This window comes from Megascapheus bottae, chromosome 16 (genome assembly GCF_031878675.1).
Source record: "Megascapheus bottae isolate mThoBot1 chromosome 16, mThoBot2.hap1, whole genome shotgun sequence".
NCBI classification, from domain to species: domain Eukaryota; kingdom Metazoa; phylum Chordata; class Mammalia; order Rodentia; family Geomyidae; genus Megascapheus; species Megascapheus bottae.
The window spans coordinates 34,675,248-34,693,933 of NC_143524.1; the positions used below are offsets into that span (position 1 = coordinate 34,675,248).

The 18,686-nt window shown below is 36.9% G+C and overlaps 1 protein-coding gene across 1 annotated transcript in view; it reads left to right on the top strand.

The window, feature by feature from the left end:
- Copb1 (coat protein complex I subunit beta 1) overlaps positions 1-17,510 on the top strand; it is a 41,642-nt gene extending 24,132 nt beyond the window's left edge. The window contains exons 15-22 of the mRNA XM_090348105.1: positions 5,467-5,694; positions 5,864-6,043; positions 9,664-9,808; positions 10,594-10,713; positions 13,788-13,933; positions 14,417-14,506; positions 16,517-16,672; positions 17,134-17,510. Coding sequence (XP_090204231.1) covers positions 5,467-5,694; positions 5,864-6,043; positions 9,664-9,808; positions 10,594-10,713; positions 13,788-13,933; positions 14,417-14,506; positions 16,517-16,672; positions 17,134-17,193 — 1,125 coding nt within the window. The 3' untranslated portion in view covers positions 17,194-17,510. The remainder of the gene's footprint in view (positions 1-5,466; positions 5,695-5,863; positions 6,044-9,663; positions 9,809-10,593; positions 10,714-13,787; positions 13,934-14,416; positions 14,507-16,516; positions 16,673-17,133) is intronic.
- Positions 17,511-18,686: the final 1,176 nt, after the last annotated feature.

Here is an 18,686-nt window from a genome sequence, read left to right on the forward strand (position 1 = left end):
ATAGTGCTGCAATGAACATTGTTGTGCTAGTGGATTTAGTATGCCCTTGTTTCTGGATGGTTGGGTAAATGCCAAGTAGTGGAATTGCTGGGTCATAGGGGAGTTCTATGTTTAGCCTTTTGAGGCACTGCCACACTGCTTTCAATAGTGGTTGAACGAGTTTGCACTCCCACCAACAGTGTAGTAGTGATCCCTCCTGGCCACATCCCCTCCAGCGTCTGTTATTATTCGTTTTCCTGATCCTGGCCATTCTAACTGGAGTGAGGTGGAATCTTAGAGTTGTTTTGATTTGCATTTCTTTTATGACCAGAGATGTTGAGCATTTCTTCATGTGTCTATAGGCCATTTTTGTTTCTTCTTCAGAGAAGACTCTCTTTAAGTCTTTGGCCCATTTTTTAATGGGATGGTTGTTACTTTGGAGATTAGTTTTGGAGTGATTCAATTTTTTGAGTTGTTGATATATTTTAGATATGAGGCCTTTGTCCGTTGTTTGGTTGGTGAAGATCTTCTCCCACTCTGTAGGCTTCCTAATTTACTAGCTATGTCCTTTGCCATACAAAAGCTCCGCAGTTTAATGCAGTCCCACTTATCCAGCCTTTCTCTGATTTGTTGTGATTCTTGGTCCTTATTAAGAAAGTTTCGACCTTGTGCCAAGGAGGCCTAGTGTATCTCCTATTCCTTCCTGTAAAGTTTTCAGTGTGTCAGCTTTTATTTATATTTATATAAGCATTTATTTATATTATTTTTTTTGCATTTTTTTATTGTAATTAGTAAAAGGGTTACATGATATTTGCCAGATAGAAGGTGCATTAATTCACGTACATTGATACCCTTTCACATGTCTTGGTACCCATTTCCCCCCCCCACACACACCCCCCAACCGTCTTGGTTTTCCCCCCTTCCCTATCAAATTTCAAATAACCAAATACAAATAAATTCAATATATCAGATATCAAAGTGAGATACTATAACAATATGAGATAACCAAGGACAGCAAAGGAGATGAGAGACAACATAGTACATTAAGGATAACAATCACATTTATTTATATTATAAATAATAGTACATTATATATTATGAATAGTAGCACATCAACATTAGCATAGTAATATTAGATATCAATATTAGCATATTCCATATCATAAATAATAACATATTTCCTTCCCACCAATCTTAACTCCCATCATTTGTCCTACATGTCACATCTACATATCTTTTATTGTTTTTGTTTTTGTTTTTTTGTAGAGCTTTAACCTAGGGCCACATAGCTCCGCTTAAAGTTTTTTAGTAGTTAATTGAAGATAAGAGTTGCATGAACTTTCCTATCCAGGCTGTCTTTGAAAAACTATTCTCAGATCTCAGCCTTTTCTGTAGCTAGAATTACAGGTAGGAACTGTCAGTACCAGTGTCCAGCTATATTTTTTTTTCTCTTTGTTGGTTGTAGAACTTGGACTCTGGGCCTCAGTGCTGTCCCTGAGCTCTTCAGGCTCAAAGCTACCACCCTACCCCTTGAGCCACTTACATATTATTTTTTAAGCCTATGATCCTTTATTGTCATTTTTCTTGCAGATAGAAATATTTTCTTAAAAAGAAATTTGTTTTCTTCTTTTAAGTCTCTGGTCTTAAGTGGGGAAGAGACATTCTTATATGTGTGGATATTACATTTTCTTTATCCATTTATACTAGTCTATTTTTAAGTTTATTCTTTTTTTTTTTTTTTCAATCCTGGGGACTGAACTCAGGGCCTGAGCATTGTCTTTGGGCTTTCCTCAAGGCTAGAGTTCTACCGCTTGAGCCACAGCACCACTTCTGGCTTTTTTAGGTTTGCGGTATCTGGGTCTTCATGCATGCTAGGCAAGCACTCTACCTCTAGGCCAAACTCGCAGCCTTAAGTTTATTCTGTTAAATGAGTAGAAGGTCTCAGTTTTACTCACATATTTACAATTTAATCTTCATTTCTTTGTATAAATTTATATTTACATTTGTTTTTTTCCTCCTAAGCAACTTTACTATTCTTAAAACACATATAATGGTGAAAAATTCTCTAATAACATGAATACTATAATCCTAATAATTGAGGATAAGGCAAAGGATCTCAAAATTGAGACCAGCCAGCTGTTTCTCAAAGGAAGAGGAATTTTGTCTGCCTTCATTTTCCTAAAACACTTACTTTGCTTTTATCTTAAAAAAAAATCTGGCTAGGGGGCTGGGAATGTGGCCTACTGGTAGAATGCTTGCCTGGTATGCATGAGGCCCTGGGTTCAGTTTCTCAGTACCACATAAACATAAAATTAATAAAAATAAATGAAAGGGGCCGGGAGTTTGCCCTAGTGTTTGAGTGCTTGCCTAGCATGCACGAAGACCCGGGTTCGATTCCTCAGTACCACATACATAGAAAAAAACCAGAAGTAGTGCTGAGGCTCAAGTGGTAGAGCTCTAGCCTTGAGAAAGTCTAAGGACAGTGCTCAGGCCCTGAGCTCAAGCCCAGGACTGGCCAAAAAAAAGAAAAATAACTGTTTAGAAAAACATCTGGCTGAGTACCAGTGGCTTATGTCTGTAATCCTATTTACTTAGAAGGCTGAGATCTGAGTATTGCAGTTCAAAGCAGGAAAATCTGCTCTTATCTCCAGTTAATCGCCAAAATGCCCAGAACTGCCACTTCCTCTCCCATCTCTGAATGGTAGAATTATGCTTTTGTTCTATTTTTGTTTATTTTTTAAATTTACTCCAAAAGTAAAACAGAATATGCACAGGCACTGGTTTGATATCTAGTGCCACACACACACACACAAAAAGAGAAAGTCACTTAACGATTATAGCACTTAAAATACAAATGTCCTTAATATTGTAATGGAGATTTTTTTTTAAAGATTATACGGATAATAGAAGTCTTTCCTCTGAAAAGAGTTTAAAATTGCCTTTTGTTTTGTTTTGTGGGCCATGGGGCTTGAACTCAGCCTGGGCACTGTCCCTGAGTCCCTGAGCTCTTCAGCTCAAGGTTACTCCCCTACTCCTGGGCCTGGGCATTGTCCTTGAGCCAAGACCCACTTCCCATTTTCTAGGTGTTAATTGGACATAAGAGTTTCAGGTCCTTTTTTGCCCAGGCCGTCTTTGAACCTTGATCCTCAGATCTCAGCCTCCTGAGTAGCTAGGATTACAGGTGTGAGCCACCATGGCCAGCTAAAATTGCTTTTTACCTGATAGTACTTTTTCCTTAGTAGGAAAAAATTTTCATTTTGTAATACCAATATTGTCCCGTTTTTTTAAGCCCTTGTTAATCATATTTATTGAACTCAGAGCCTCCTATTTAGCTGGTTTGCTTGACTGGCACTCTATCACTTGAACCACACCTCCAGCCCTGATTTTTGCTTTACTTTTTAGAGATAGACTTTCATGGGTTTTTCTGCTCAGACTAGCCTTGAACTTGAGCTCTATTAGATCTCGGCATTCTGAGTAGCTATGATTACAGGTGTGAGCTACCAACACCCAGCTTATATTTAGCATTTATTTGTATTCCTGATTTGGCTAATCTTAAATGGTCAAGAATGGTCTCACTAGATTGTAGGTAGTTCTATGGTTAGTTTTTGTGAGATCTCCAAATTGCCTTCCATAGTAGTTATATTAATTTACATTCCCAGCAACAGTGAGCGTAATAGGATTCCTTCTTCCTTGCTTCCCCACCAATATATTTGTTGTTTTTATTAGAACTTGATTGGTATAGGCAAAAACTTCCTGAGTAGGATTCCATGGGCTGAGCAAATAGAACAGAGAATTGAAAAATCGGGTTGCATTGTGATAAAAAGTTTCTGTATAGCCAGGTGCCAGTGGCTCACATCTGTCATCCTAGCTATTCAGGAGGCTAAGATCTGAGGATCAAGGTTCAAAGCCAGCCCAGGAAGCATGAAAGTCCATGAAACTATTATCTCCAATTAACCATGGAAAACCAGAAGTGGTGATGTGGCTCCAAGTGGTAGAGTGCTAGCCTTTAGCTGAAGAGCTCAAGAACAGTACCCAGGTGCAGAATTCAAGCCCCATAACCAATTAAAAAGAAAAAAGTTTCTATTCAGTGAAGGACATAGTTACTAAGCTAAATAGACAGCCTACCTAATGGAAGATAACCTTTACCAGCTATGTAAAGGGGGTAATATCCAGAATATAAAAGGAGCTCAACAAATAAATGCCCCCAAAAATCAGTAACCCAATTGATAAATGGACAAAGGCTCTGAACAGAAATTTCTCAGAAGTAAAAATTCCAGTAGATACAAGAAAAAATGTTCAGCATGGCCATAAAGAAAATGCATACCAATATCTCATATTGTTACAGTATTTCACTTTGTTATCTGATATATTGGATAAATGCATATTTGGTTATTTGAAATTGGATAGGAAAGGGGGGAAAACAAGATGAGGGGTGTGGGTGGGGGGGAGGGAAATGGGGACCAAAACATGAGAAAGGGTATCAATGTATGTGAAGTAATGCACCTTCTACCTGGTGAATATAATGTAACCCTTCTATTAAGTACAATAAAAAATATATGAGAAGAAGAAAAAGAAAAGAAAATGCATACCAAGATAACATTGAGATTCCGTCTCACCCCAGATAGAATAGTCATCCACCATCAAGAATACAAGTAACAAGCACTTTTGGGAGTTGTGAGGTAAAAGGAACCCAATTGTATTTTTGTTAGAAAAATGAGCCAGCACAACTAGTTGGAAAGCAGTTTGAAAATTCCTTAAAAAACTAGATATAGGTATGATCCAGCAATATCACTCTTGGAATTTACCAAAAATATTACAAGTCACAAGACAGCACTTGCACACTGTTTATTGCTGCATTATCCACCATAGCAAGTTACGGAAACAGCCCAGATAACCTACAAGAAAATATGATATACTCATCAAGAAGAATAATATATAATTTGCAGAGAAATGGATGGACCTGGAAAAAAATAAAGTGAACTAAGGAAGGCTCAGGACAAAGATTGCATGTTTTCTTTCTTATGTGAATGTTAGGTCTAAATTATAAACATGTTTATAGGGCCATATGGATAGGTACACAAACAGATCAATTAAAGTTTGATATAAGTAGGAAGGATTCCAATGATGTAACTACTTTGAACAGCTAATTTACAGTTTAACAAATACCAGGAAGCTGAATCATGTTTTGTCAGACTGGAGGACGGGGCAGGGAGGCGGGGGTTGGAGGGGGACAGATGAATAGAGAGGAATAGTTCAATGTATGTTTGTGAAATGGTACCAGGCCAGTGGATCATGAATACTTTGAGATAATTGAGTAAAAGTAGACAGAAGATGCAGGATGATATTACATAGCTAAAGGCTAAAGGATTTAAAATCTTACTCAAATGAAATTAAAGCTTACCTGTATTTCTTGAAGTGAGTTATAATAAAGTGACATCTCTCTCTGTAGCTAGAATCATTAAATAACCAGTTTCTCTATTATTCTAGTCTTTTGTTGCTGAGGCTATGCTGCTCATGGCAACTATCCTTCATTTGGGAAAATCCTCTCTTCCTAAGAAGCCAATTACTGATGATGATGTAGACCGAATATCCCTGTGCCTCAAGGTTTTGTCTGAATGTTCACCTTTAATGAATGACATTTTCAATAAGGAATGCAGGCAGTCCCTCTCTCACATGTTATCTGCCAAACTTGAAGAAGAGAAGCTATCCCAAAAGGTAATGTATACATAATAAAGTCATAAAGTGCTTTGTGGGTTATCAGTTTGGGGCTTTCTTAAATTTTGTTCATTTCTCAATTCCTGTTTGTGAAGCTGTTCCTATTAAAGGCCTGATAAGGTTCACTCTTTCCTTATAAAGAGACATGGAAATTGTTTTTTCAACACAGAAAGAATCTGAAAAGAGGAATGTGACAGTTCAGCCTGATGACCCTATTTCCTTCATGCAACTAACTGCTAAGAATGAAATGAACTGCAAGGAAGATCAGTTTCAGCTGAGTTTGTTGGCAGCAATGGGTAACACACAGAGGAAAGAGGCAGCAGATCCCCTGGCATCTAAACTTAACAAGGTAACTGAATATCATATATACCATAAATTATATAAATTTACTAATTAAGAAAGCAATGAGGAAAGGCCAGGAATTTGACCTAGTGGTAGAGTGTTTGCCTAGCATGCACAAAGACCTGGGTTCAATTCCTCAGTACCACAATACAGAGGGGAAAAAAAGCCAGAAGGGTGCTGTGGTTCAAGTATAGAGTCCTAGCCTTGAGAAAGCCCAAGTACTGTGCTCAGGCCCTGAGTTCAAATCCCAGGACTATTCAAAAAAAAAAAAGCAATGAGGAAGTTGTTGGTCCTAATGCTTTTTTTCAAAGTAGACTGCAGAAAACTTTATTTCTAGTGAGAGATAAAGACAGGCATTTCATAATGATAATAAAGGAGACTATTCACCTAAAAGATGTAATTCTCAATAAGTACATATACAATAACAGAAGTTCAAAACATATGAAGCAGAGATTTACAAAAATAGACAATTAGCTGGGCACCAGTAGGTCTTAACGCTTTTTAAAAAGAAAATTAGTAGAATCAGAGCTTTTGTTTTTGTTTTTTTATAGTACTAAGGATTGAACTCAAACTTACCTTAGTTATATCCCTAGCTCTACCATCTGTTTTTATCAAGTCATTGTGATTGCTAATCCATTAAAATAAGCTGCAATCTCAGTATTTAGGGGACTGAGTCAGGAGAATTGTATGAGGCCAGTCTGGATGCACAATGAGACTTTGCCTCAACAAATGAAACCTCAATTGACTTTTGAAAAACTAACAAAGTACTTATATATGATACTACTATAAATCTAGATAATTTTATAATGTGAACTAGTTGGATATGTATCATAGACTTAATTAGAATTAAGGGAATCCTCTGAAGCTAGATTTTTAAAGGGAAGCTGTATATTTAGAGTTTTGGCCTGTTTCCGTACACCTAGATCTCAACTTTGTACCCTGTTTCTTTAGAGTAACTGTGAGTATGTGTATGTGTGTGTGTGTGTGTGTACACCAGCCAGTTCTGGAGCTTGAACTTGGCCTGGGTGCTGCCTGGGAGCTCTTTTGCTCAAGGCTGGCACTCTACCACTTTAAGCCACAGCGCCACTCTGGGTTTTCTGGTTGTTAGTTGTAGATAAAGAGTCTCACAGACTGCCCGGGCTGCATTGAACCACAATCCTCAGATTTCAGCCTTCTGAGTAGCTAGGATTACAGGCATGAGCCACTGGTGCCTGGGTCTTTATACATTTTTTAACTGTGTTATATTCTGGGTGTTGATTACGTTCTGTAATTCTGGTTTACATTTTTATTCTGTTGCTAATTTTCTTTAATACATGAATTGTCTATTCTGTTATTTTTGTTGCCTGTGCCTTAGGTTACAGTACTTTTTTTTTTTTTGTCAGGGGGTAGGGGTCATTCATGGGGCTTGAACTCAGGGCCTAGGCTCTGTTCTTGAGCTTTATTGCTCAAGGCTAGTACCCTACCACTTTGAGCCACCACTTCACTTCCCATTTCCTGGTGGTTAACTGAAGAAGATAAGAGTCGTATAGACTTTCCTGTCAGAGCTGGCTTCAAACTGTAATTCTCAGATCTCAGCCTCCTGAGTAGCTAGGAATACAGGAGTGAGCCACCAGTGTGAGCAATCAATGCCTAGCCAGGGCTACATTTTAAAGTAGCGCTTTAAAATGCACATCTAAATTTAGGAACTTTAAATCTGGGGCAAGGCATTTATATTTTTGTCTTTTTACAAGTTGTATATTTCTTGTCATATGATCTATTAATTCCTGAGATTGTGTAGCAAAAATTATCACATTATCTAAATTTTTTTATCCTGAATTTCAGGACGCACATTGTGAATTTTAGATACTACACTGAAGGATCTAACTGAAAACATACTCAAATGTATTCTGTTGCTAAATTAGAATAATTTTTAGTGTATTTGCTAAATATTTTAACGCTTTCTACTACTCAACAGTAAGCTAAGAATCAACATGTTTAATATACGTTATACTGAGTTTTTGAACTTAAAAACGAGTAGATTGGCATTGTTGGTGGGAGTGTAAACTTGCTCAACCACTCTGGAAAGCAGAATGGTGATTCCTCAAAAGACTATACATAGAGCTCCCCTATAACCCATCAATCCTACTCGTGGGCATTTACGTAAATGTCCAGAAACAAGGTCATACTAAACCTACCAGAACAACCATGTTCATTACAGCATTATCCACCATAGCTAAGATATGGAACCAACCCAGATAACCCTCAGTGGATGAGTGGATCATGAAGATGTGGTATATATACACCATGGAATTCTATACTGCCATCAGAAAGAATTGCATTGCTTCATTTATAAGGAAAGACTTGGAAAAAAATCATATTAAGTCAAGTAAGCCAGACCCCCAAAAACATGGCTCCCTGATTTCCCTCATTTGTAACAATTAGTGTCTACGAGTCTCCTAAACAGAAGATCATAATAGTTCAGAAGCTATGTACATGTGGCCATACAGGATGAGGCTAAGCAAAATGAGCTCTAGGATAGGGAAATAAGAGGTTTATCTTTGATTGTTGTTCTTAGTGTACTATGTGACACTATTTCTTTTCTCTTCTTTTCCTCTTTGATTTATCTCATATTATTACTATATCTGAATGTGGTACCTGGTATATTGTATATATGTTTATTTGTTTATTTGAAAAAGGGCAGGTAAGGGAAAACAAGATGAGTGGGAGGGGGGTTGGGGGAGAGAAAGTGGGAGAAATACATGGGAAGGGGTGACAGTGTTCAAGAAGTAATGTATACACTTCCTTATGAATGTAACTGTAACCCCTCTGTATATCACCCTAACAATAACATAAATAAAGAAAACAGTAGATTGGCTAGAGATACAGTTTTGTTTATGGAAGACTGTGGATTCATTCCCTGTTTAGAACAACAGCAAACCAGTAGGTGCCTAATGTCACCTTTTTTTTTTTTTTTTTAATTCCAGTCCTGGCTCTGGAACTCTGGGCCTGGATGCGCTGTCCCTGATCTCCTTTTGCTGAAGGCTAACATTCTACCACTTGAGCCACAGCTCTACTTCAAGCCTTGTCTTTTCTTTTTTTGCCAGTCCTGGGGCTTGAACTCAGTGTGTTGGCCCTGTCCATGAGCTTCCTCAAGGCTAATGCTCTACCATTTGAGCCACAGTGCCATTTCTAGCTTTTTTCTCTGTATGTGGTACCAAGGAATCAAATCCAGGGCTTCATGCATGCTAAGGCAAGGACTCTACAACTAGGCCACTCTCAACCCCAACTTCAAGCTTTTTCTGTGATTAATTGTAGATAAGAGACTCAGACCTTTTTGCTTGTACTGGTTTCAAACTGTGATCCTCAGATCTCAGCCTCCTGAATACCTAGGATTGCAAGTGTAATCCACCAGCACTTGGCTTGGATGTCACTTTTAAATCAGGTTGTTCTATATTGTTTGAATAACTTTAAGTGCTAAATTTCTTCCTCATTGTTCCAGTTTCCTTTTTCATTCCTGAATTACAGGCCCATATTATTAAGTCTATCTCAATGTGATATATATGTTAATTATTAGACTTAATCACTTGGCTAGGGATATGTTTAGGTAAATTCTATTATTCATTTGACTATGTATTTTTGTTTTGCCAGGTCACACAGTTGACAGGTTTCTCAGATCCTGTGTATGCAGAAGCTTATGTTCATGTCAATCAGTATGATATTGTGCTGGATGTACTTGTTGTGAACCAAACCAGTGATACCTTGCAGAACTGCACATTAGAGTTAGCTACTCTAGGTAAGAATACTTATCATCAAGGTATTTTATCTAACAGTCTTCATGATAGATTGATTATAAGAAATGAACAAGATTTGGTATAAAATTTGTGTCTTTTGTGACATTTTGAATCAGGGTTTAGTTTTCCATGTAGGATTTAGGTTCCTTCAAGTCCAGATTTATAAACTTTTGTCATGCTGATTTGTTTATGATCTTGGCACACTCAAATGAATTTAATCTAGCATACTTCAGTTTTCTAGTATGTAATAAGAGCTGTTAAAGTTAAAATTTACTAATCAGCTCACTTAAATTGTTTATTTCTTTCATACAAAATTAGGTATTTTCTGAACCCATGTCACTCATTATATGTGACCAAAGTCATTATTACACTTAGCAGCATATGAAGTTTTCTTATTAATAAACACATATGAAGGATGGGTTTAGTTCCTCAGAACCACATACACAGAAAAAGCCGCAAGTGCTGTGGCTTATGTAGGAGAGCACTAGCCTTGAGAACACCCAAGGATAGTGCCCAGGCCCTGAGTTCAAGCCCCAGGACTGGCAAAAAAAATCATTCATTAAAATAAAAAGATATGCTCAAAGTACTCTTCCCACATGAGTTATTCTGAAATTCTACTACCCTTAAAAGAAAATGTGCACTTATTATTTTGTTCTCGTAGTATTTGAATCATATACCTTTCATGTTACTTTAGCTAAAAACTTAAGTTTTGTACATTCATTGTTTTATGTTAGTATGTTTAAATATGCCAGGTTTTTTTTGTTGTTGTTTTTTTTTTTTACTCTAGGGGATCTGAAACTTGTGGAAAAACCATCTCCTTTGACTCTTGCTCCTCATGATTTTGCAAATATTAAAGCGAATGTCAAGGTAGCATCAACAGAAAATGGGATCATTTTTGGCAATATAGGTAAGGTGCTATTTTATGGTTTGTGAATTTTTATATTTTTATCAAAGAACTTGCATAGTGAGTAGTTGTGGGCATAAGAAGCACCACAAGAATCCATCTATTTATCACTTAAGAGGCACTCTATGGTACCAAACATTTTGCTTAGTTCTATATAAAAGGGGTTGGTGGCATACCCAGTAGAAACAAAAAATTATCTTGACAGAAATAGTCCTCAGGAAACTACAAGTCAAAATAAGGAGGTGGGTAGGAAATAAATGATTAGAATTTAATATGATAAAGGCTAGATATACTATGTACTTAGGGATCATAAGAAAAATATATATATAATTTAGAAAGTTATATAAAGAAAGCAGATTTCTTATCTAAGAGTAAGATTTGAGCTGAGAATGAAACTTGTATTTGCATGTATGGCCAAGCATATTCTAGAGATTAGCGTGTACTAGTGTCATTCAGTCAGTAAGCATAATTTCTCAAAATTTCTTTCATAGGGACAGAGGTACAATATTGAAAAAGAGTTCTGCCTTTAGGTAGTTGATAATCAAGAAATGTAAAAATAGTTTGTAAAATAGATAGGTTTTAAAACAGCGCAGTACTGCACTGTGATATATTGCATTTCTTCACAGCACACAAATCTTAAATATGAAGTTTGTTTTAGGTAGAGTGAAAGTTAGTGAAGAATGTGACTGGTTCTCAGTTTAGAGGGAAAGGTTAGGAAAGGCCGCATGGAGAAGCTTATGCTTTAATTAGAATTCTTAAAAATCAGTAAATGTCTACAAATAAATAAGGTTGTAGCAGTAACAAATAAAAGTAGTTTGAGAACCTGGAATTTAGAGCGAGTTGGCAGATGATAGTAAGAAAAAAAAATGAAATTAGGAATTTCCTTGGGAGTCATTATTTATTTGCCATAGTAAGGTTTTCAGACTTTGTCCATGGAAATAAAGGGAAAACATTGGGATATTATAAATGAGCAGGCTACCTGATTTAATTGTCTATTATAGCACTATAGAAGAGATAGATTAAACAGTAGACTATTGTCCAAGTTAGAGGTAAGAGAAGGCTTAAACCAAGAGTAGTAATAAGAATGCAAGAAGAGTTTATTAGAATCAATGTTAAGAAAATCATTATTGACTAAAGAGGAAGTGGCTAAAGTAGCCCTCAGATTTGTGGATTGAATTTATTGGATTGTTGTTTATTCACATCACCAAAACAGAAATATGAAAGAGAAGATAAAATGTGAAAGAAAATTTTAGGCAAGTGTCTAAAGATAACTAAAATCAGTTTGACATGAATGTAGGACTTGAAAATGAAATTCAAATAATTACTGGATTGTAGTTCTATTGTAAAGTGCTTTTCTTGAAAAAGCCCTAGATTCTATTTCTAGCATGGCAGACAAAAAGCAAGGAAGAGAGAGAGACAGAGAAACAGAAAACAAGGGACAGGGCGAGAAAAGAGCTTAAAAAAGACATGAGAATGGCTCAGTGATAAGTTTCATGAAGATTTAGGTTTAATTCCCAACATCACAAAATAAATCAAAGCATAAAAACCAAAGAATTTGGCCATGAATGTGGTCTTGTGGTAGAGTGCTTGCCTAACATGCACAAAGCTCTAGGTTCACTTCCTCCCAGCTACATACACAGAAAAAGCCGGAAGTGGTGCTGTGGCTCAAGTGGTAGAGCTAGCCTTGAAAAAGCCCAAGAGTAGTGCCCAAGCCCTGAGTTCAAGCCCCAGCACTAGCAAAAAAAGAAAAAAAATTCACCCAGAGAGAAGGTTATAAAGAGTGCAAAGGGGACATTTGAAAACTGAGTCTAAGACAATAGAAATATTAAAGATTTGATCAGAATAGGAGATAACCTTAGAAAAGGAATCTGAAATGTGCTTAGAAAGGATAAAATCCTTCAACAAGTATCTAAAACTTCAAAAGTGGAGTAACCTAAAAGTACGAAAGAGAGCCCTTTGGATTTGGAGTTGCTCATCTTAAAACACTTGTGGAGCATGTCTTGGGTAGTGGTAGTGGACTGAAGCCTAAATAGTTGAAAAAACTATAGTGGATATTGACAATTCTAAGTTTAAGACCTTGGCTTTGATAGGAATAAGAGGAAACAGTGGCTAGATGAGTGGGTAAAGATGAGATAGGACTCTTTTTCTCTGACTGGAAACTCAGAAGTAGCCCCACATCAGTTTGCAGTTAGTTACAGGCCTGCATCATCAATTTGATGACTTTTGTTTTTGTCTTTTTAATTTTTGTTGACCCCTGAGTATATTTCTAGAGTGTAGGGAACACAGTTAATGAGGGAATGGAAAAGTAAAGATATAATACTGAAAAATTGAGCTCCTAAACTAAGACAGGAATCATAGCTCTCAGATAAGTTCTGAAGAGAAGAGGAAGCATTTCTGTAATATGAAAGGAGATTTACTTGTAGATACAGAGCTTAAAATTAAAGGAAGATATTCTTGGTACCCAAAAGTATTCATAAAATAAGAATAGGAGAATAGCAAGAGAAAAGGTAGACTGCAATCAGATTGTAACTTTCTACTATGGAAGAGTCATAGAAGCAAAAAATCTTAATACTAGAGCTCAGCAATATTTACTTTAAAAAAATATCAGTTTAGGGATGGGAAAGTGGCTCAATAGTAGAGTGCTTGCCTATCATGCATGAAGCTTTGGGTTTGATTCTTCAGTACCGTCTAATATAACAGTAACAATAATAATATAGAAAAATACATTAGCACATCTACTATGGGAACATGGTACTATATGTGTATCCACTTCAACACCTAGCACACTATGGTTGCTATACAAATATTCAATGCATTCAACTACTTAACACCAAAAAAAGCAGGTGTCTTATTTTAAATCCTAGCCTATTTATCAGTTATATGACCTTGAGCAGCTTATTGCACTTTTCTGATATTGTTTCTTCATCTGTAAGGTAAAATTATTGGAAAAGCACTTAGACTAGCACCCAACTTGCAGTATTATGTAAATATCTGCTATCATAGTTATTGGGATACATTAAAATTTTTATATTGAAGTTTTCCTTGTGATCATAGACTTTTATACATGTATATTACAGTTTATGATGTCTCTGGAGCAGCAAGTGACAGAAATTGTGTGGTTCTCAGTGATATTCACATTGACATCATGGACTATATCCAGCCTGCAACTTGCACTGATGCTGAATTCCGTCAGATGTGGGCCGAATTTGAATGGGAAAACAAAGTTAGTCTTTTATTATTGGTTCTTACAAATTAGCTGTATGTAGAAATCATGCAAGTAGTTTGGTAATTTTCTATGGAAAATACAATAAAGTAGCAGTTCTATAGTTTATCTTATTATTTAAGACATTATAGATAGGTTTCTATCCTTTCTATCTATGAACAGTAATTTGCCATTGAATCTAATGTCCAAAGAGGCCTTACAGAGTTTATGACCTGCTAAGGAAGTCTGTTCCTTTAAGCTTGGATTTATTTGAATTGTTTTGTTTTGTGTATCTCATGTTCATCTTCCCTGAAGTTATCTACATCTGAAAGCATTGATATAAGCTTCCTGGTAACATCCTGCCAAGTTGGATTTTTGTAGATCTACTTTTTTGTTCTCCGTTCTTCCCATATATAATTGGAAAATCTGGTATAAAATAACAATGATTCATAAAATCTCATCATTTGATTTATGATCTTAATATATTTTTTTTCTCCTCTACAGGTAACAGTAAACACCAATATGGTTGATCTAAATGACTATTTACAGCACATACTAAAGTCAACCAACATGAAGTGCCTCACTCCAGAGAAGGTAAAATTTGACTGGAAATTTTTTTTTTTTTTTTGCCCATTCTGGTGCTTGAACTCAGGGCCTGGGCACTGTCCTTGGACACATTTTGCTCAAGGCTAGCACTCTACCACTTGAGCCCCAGAGCCCAGTGCCACTTCCAGCTTTGTTTTTTGGTCAGTCACGGAACTCGAACTCTGGGCCTGGACATTGCCCCCTGAGCTCTTCAGCTCAAGTCTACCACCCTACCCCTGAACCACCGTGCCACTTTCTGGTTTTCTGGTGGTTAATTGGAGATAAGAGCCTCACAAACTTTAGTGTCCAGGCTGGCTTTGCACTGCGATCCTCAGATCTCAGCTTCCTAGTAACTAGGATTACAGGCCTGAGCCGCCCGGCATTTCCAGTTTTTTCTGAGTATGTGTTATGCAGGAATGGAACCCAGGATCTCGTGCGCATGCCAGGCAAGCACTCTGCCACTAGACTATGCTCCCTCCCTGGAATCCATTGTTGTTGTTGTTGTTGTTGTTGGAGGAGGAGGACATTGGGCTTGAATTCTTGGCCTGGGTGCTGTCCCTGAGTTCTTTTGCTCAAGGTTAACACTCTACCTCTTTGAACCACAGCTTTGGAGACAAGAGTCTCACTGAGACTTTTCTGACTGGGTGCCTGGCTTGGACATTATTTTATCTGACTAAGTAGTATGGTAGTGTCCGGCTTTCTTGTTTCCTCTAGTGTCTGTTTGTTATAATTCAGCTTAAGAAAAACTTGTTCTGTTAAAAATAGTTACTTTTAGAGTGAATGGTGCAGTGTTCCAACTGAGTTCTCAATTTTTTTTTCTTTTTGGTCATTGCTCATTTGAGATAGAGGGGCTTATTCAGAAATATTTTTTTCTCTTTAAACTGTTAGTGTTACAATATTTATATTATTAATGAAAGAATTTGTGCTGTCAGGTTGGGGATATAACTCAGTGATAAAGTGTTAGCCTGACATGCAAAACACACACACACACACACACACACTTGATTGCAAAAGAAGTAGGTGTTTTGTTTTGTTTTGTTTTGGTTGGTGGGGCTTAAACTCTGGGCCTGGGCGCTGTCCCTGAGCTCTTCAGCTCAAGGGCTGCCGGCTGCCACCCTACCCCTGAGTCTGGACGTTGTCCCTGAGTTCTTCAGCTCAGGGCTACCCTTGAGCTACAGTGCCACTTTCCATTTTCTAGTGGTAAATTGGAGATGAAAGTCTCACCTTCTTTAGTGCCAGGGCTGACTTTGAATGGAGATCCTCAGATCTCAGACTCCTCAGTAGCTAGGATTACAGACACGAGTCACTGCACTTGGCTGGTGTTAGGTTCGTATACTAGTTTATTTAGTAAATACTGAGTCTGCAAAAGTATTCTTTTATTTCATAGAACTTTAAGAGTTTGGTGTAAGAGGAAAACAAGTATACAGTATGCAGTACAAATTGGAAAAAGTTCAGTTCTTTAAAGTCAGGTTTATTGGAGTACACAGTAAAATTCATGCTCTACATGCACATTTATATGAATTTTGGCAAACTATGTGATCCTGTAACTCACACAGTATGAAAGATACATATACTTCGTTGAGTGGCAATGCATTTGTAGGTAAAAATAAAATAAAAAAATGATAGACATGTGTGTGTGTGTGTGTGTGAGAGAGAGAGAGAGAGAGAGAGAGAGCAATTACTTGTGCTTGAACTCAGGGCCTTTCACTGTCTCTTGGCTTCTTTGCTCAAGGCTAGCATTCTATCATCAGAGCCACAACTCCACTTTTGTCATTTTGCTTGTTAATTGGAGATAAAGGTCTGTGGTTTTATCTGCCCTGGCTGGCCTCAGAGTGAGAGTTCTTCAAATCTCTGCCTCTTGAGTAGGTAGGATTACATATAATGTCAGCCACCAGAGCCTGGTGCAATCAATATTTTAAATAGCAATTCTGTTATGCCATTTGGTTGTCGGTGTATACTATTTGGTTGTCGGTGTCTAGTTTTCTAGTAAAATATTCAATTTATCACAATTTCTTCCAGGCCCTTTCTGGTTACTGTGGCTTTATGGCAGCCAACCTTTATGCCCGTTCCATATTTGGAGAAGATGCACTTGCAAATGTCAGCATTGAAAAGCCAATTCACCAAGGACCAGATGCTGCTGTTACTGGTCATATAAGAATTCGTGCAAAGAGTCAGGTAACAGTATCTTTATTTTGAGAACATCTTTGAACTAAACAGAAGGGAGAGAATTTATGTCTTTCCTATTTTTACCACTTTAGTCACAGTGCTACTTCCTGTCTTTCCTATTTCTATAACATAATACCTTCTGTCGCATTTACATTTTGTGCATGAATGTTTTTAAATTAAAAAATTACATTTGATTCTTTAAAAGGCCTGTCTTCTTGGGCCTGATTTTGTTGCTGTTGTTTGTCAATCAAGGAACTTAAACTCAACTCACTGAGCTTTATTATTTAAGGCTAGTGCTCTGCCACAGTTCCACCAGTGGTTAAATGGACTCAATAATGTTTTGCTAAGTCTGTTTTATATGGCCTAAGCTTTGTTTTTGATGGAATGACATTGGCTTAAACTGGAATAATAATAATGTACTGCTGGTACGTACTTTCAATAATTACAAATATTTGCATTCTTCTTTACAGGGAATGGCCTTAAGTCTTGGAGATAAAATCAACTTGTCTCAGAAGAAAACAAGTATATAAGAATAAACAAAAAAATCCTTGAAGCTTTATAGTTAAACTTTAGGTATGGGCTTACTGGATTCCATCATCTTTTGTACTCTTTAATGCTTTATGTTATGTAGAAGCTGAGTTCATGCTAAATGCATACTAGCCTATAATTTATAGTGTTTCCCTTAAATCAAGATTGACTTCAAAATTTGTCTTTTGTCTTAGTAGTCCTAAATTCTCTCCTCAAAGCATATAATGTTTTCACCTATACCAAGACCATTTTCACAAAACCATAAAGACTTATTCATAAATTTTTGTTACTTTATAAATAAATAATTACTTAATTTTAATATGGACCAGTGGATTTCTTTAGTTGAGTTCTAGCTCCCTGTTATAAATTTAAGTTACTTTTTCTTTTTTCTTTTCTGTCTTTTTTTGTGTGTGTGTGGATCATGGGGCTTGAACTCTGGGCCTGGGTACTGTCCCTGAGCTCTTCTGCTCAAGGCTACCACCCTATCCTGGGGCTTGGGCATTGTCCCTGAGCTCTTCAGCTCAAGGCTACCACCCTACTAGCCCTTGAGCCACAGCGCCACTTCTGCTTTTCTATTGGTTAATTGGAGATGAGAGTCTCACTTTCTTTAGTGCCTGGGCTGGTTTTGAACTTGATCCTCAGATCTCAGCCTCCTGAGTAGCTAGGATTATAGGTATAAGCCACCCTGCCCAGCTTGTTACTTTTTAAATCATTAACATATTCAACTTTATTAAGAGAATTTGTAAATTTAGTGAATGAATCAACCCTTGGTTAATTATTGCTTACTTATTTAATATTTTGGCAATCCCTCTTAAAATGCCTTGTATGGTCTTTTCTCAAACTTGGCTCCAGAGAGAAAGTACCAAAGTAAACAAAAGAGGTTTTTATGAAGCTTGACTGAAATAAATATACTGTTCTTGATTATCCCAAATCCATAATGCAAAGCAGATAATCCAAAATAATTTAGTCACTCACATTTAGCTTTGAGTGTTCAATATTTGTTAGAAATCAAGTTGGTTCTAGTCAATTACTGAAGCTCTCTGGGAAGATTAACTCTAGCAGGTTCAATAGTTCCAAATGACCTCTTCCTTACTCATCATCTTTTTATCACTTTAGCAGAGTGGGCACGTCAACTCCCTCCTTATTATGACTCCAAGTGGGTTTCTGAGTAGTTTCCCAGTTTCTTTGTGCTGTTTTTTGGCCAGAAATGATTTAGGTAATATGATCTTTGAGATGAATTGGAACTTAAGTTATTATTCTTTGTTTCCATCTAGGACTTCAGTCTACATTTCCCATAAGTCCACAGATAAGGTCTGTGAAAGAGTGAAAGCACCATCTTCTATTTCAGTGAGAACAGAATATTTTCTGTGTAAGGAGCTTTATACTTTGTATGATGTCATAAACTTTGAAGCCACTTGCTTTTAAAATCATGAAACCAGAAAAATACAAAGCCATTTGCTACCAAATAAGAAAGATACAAGGAATGTATTGAGTC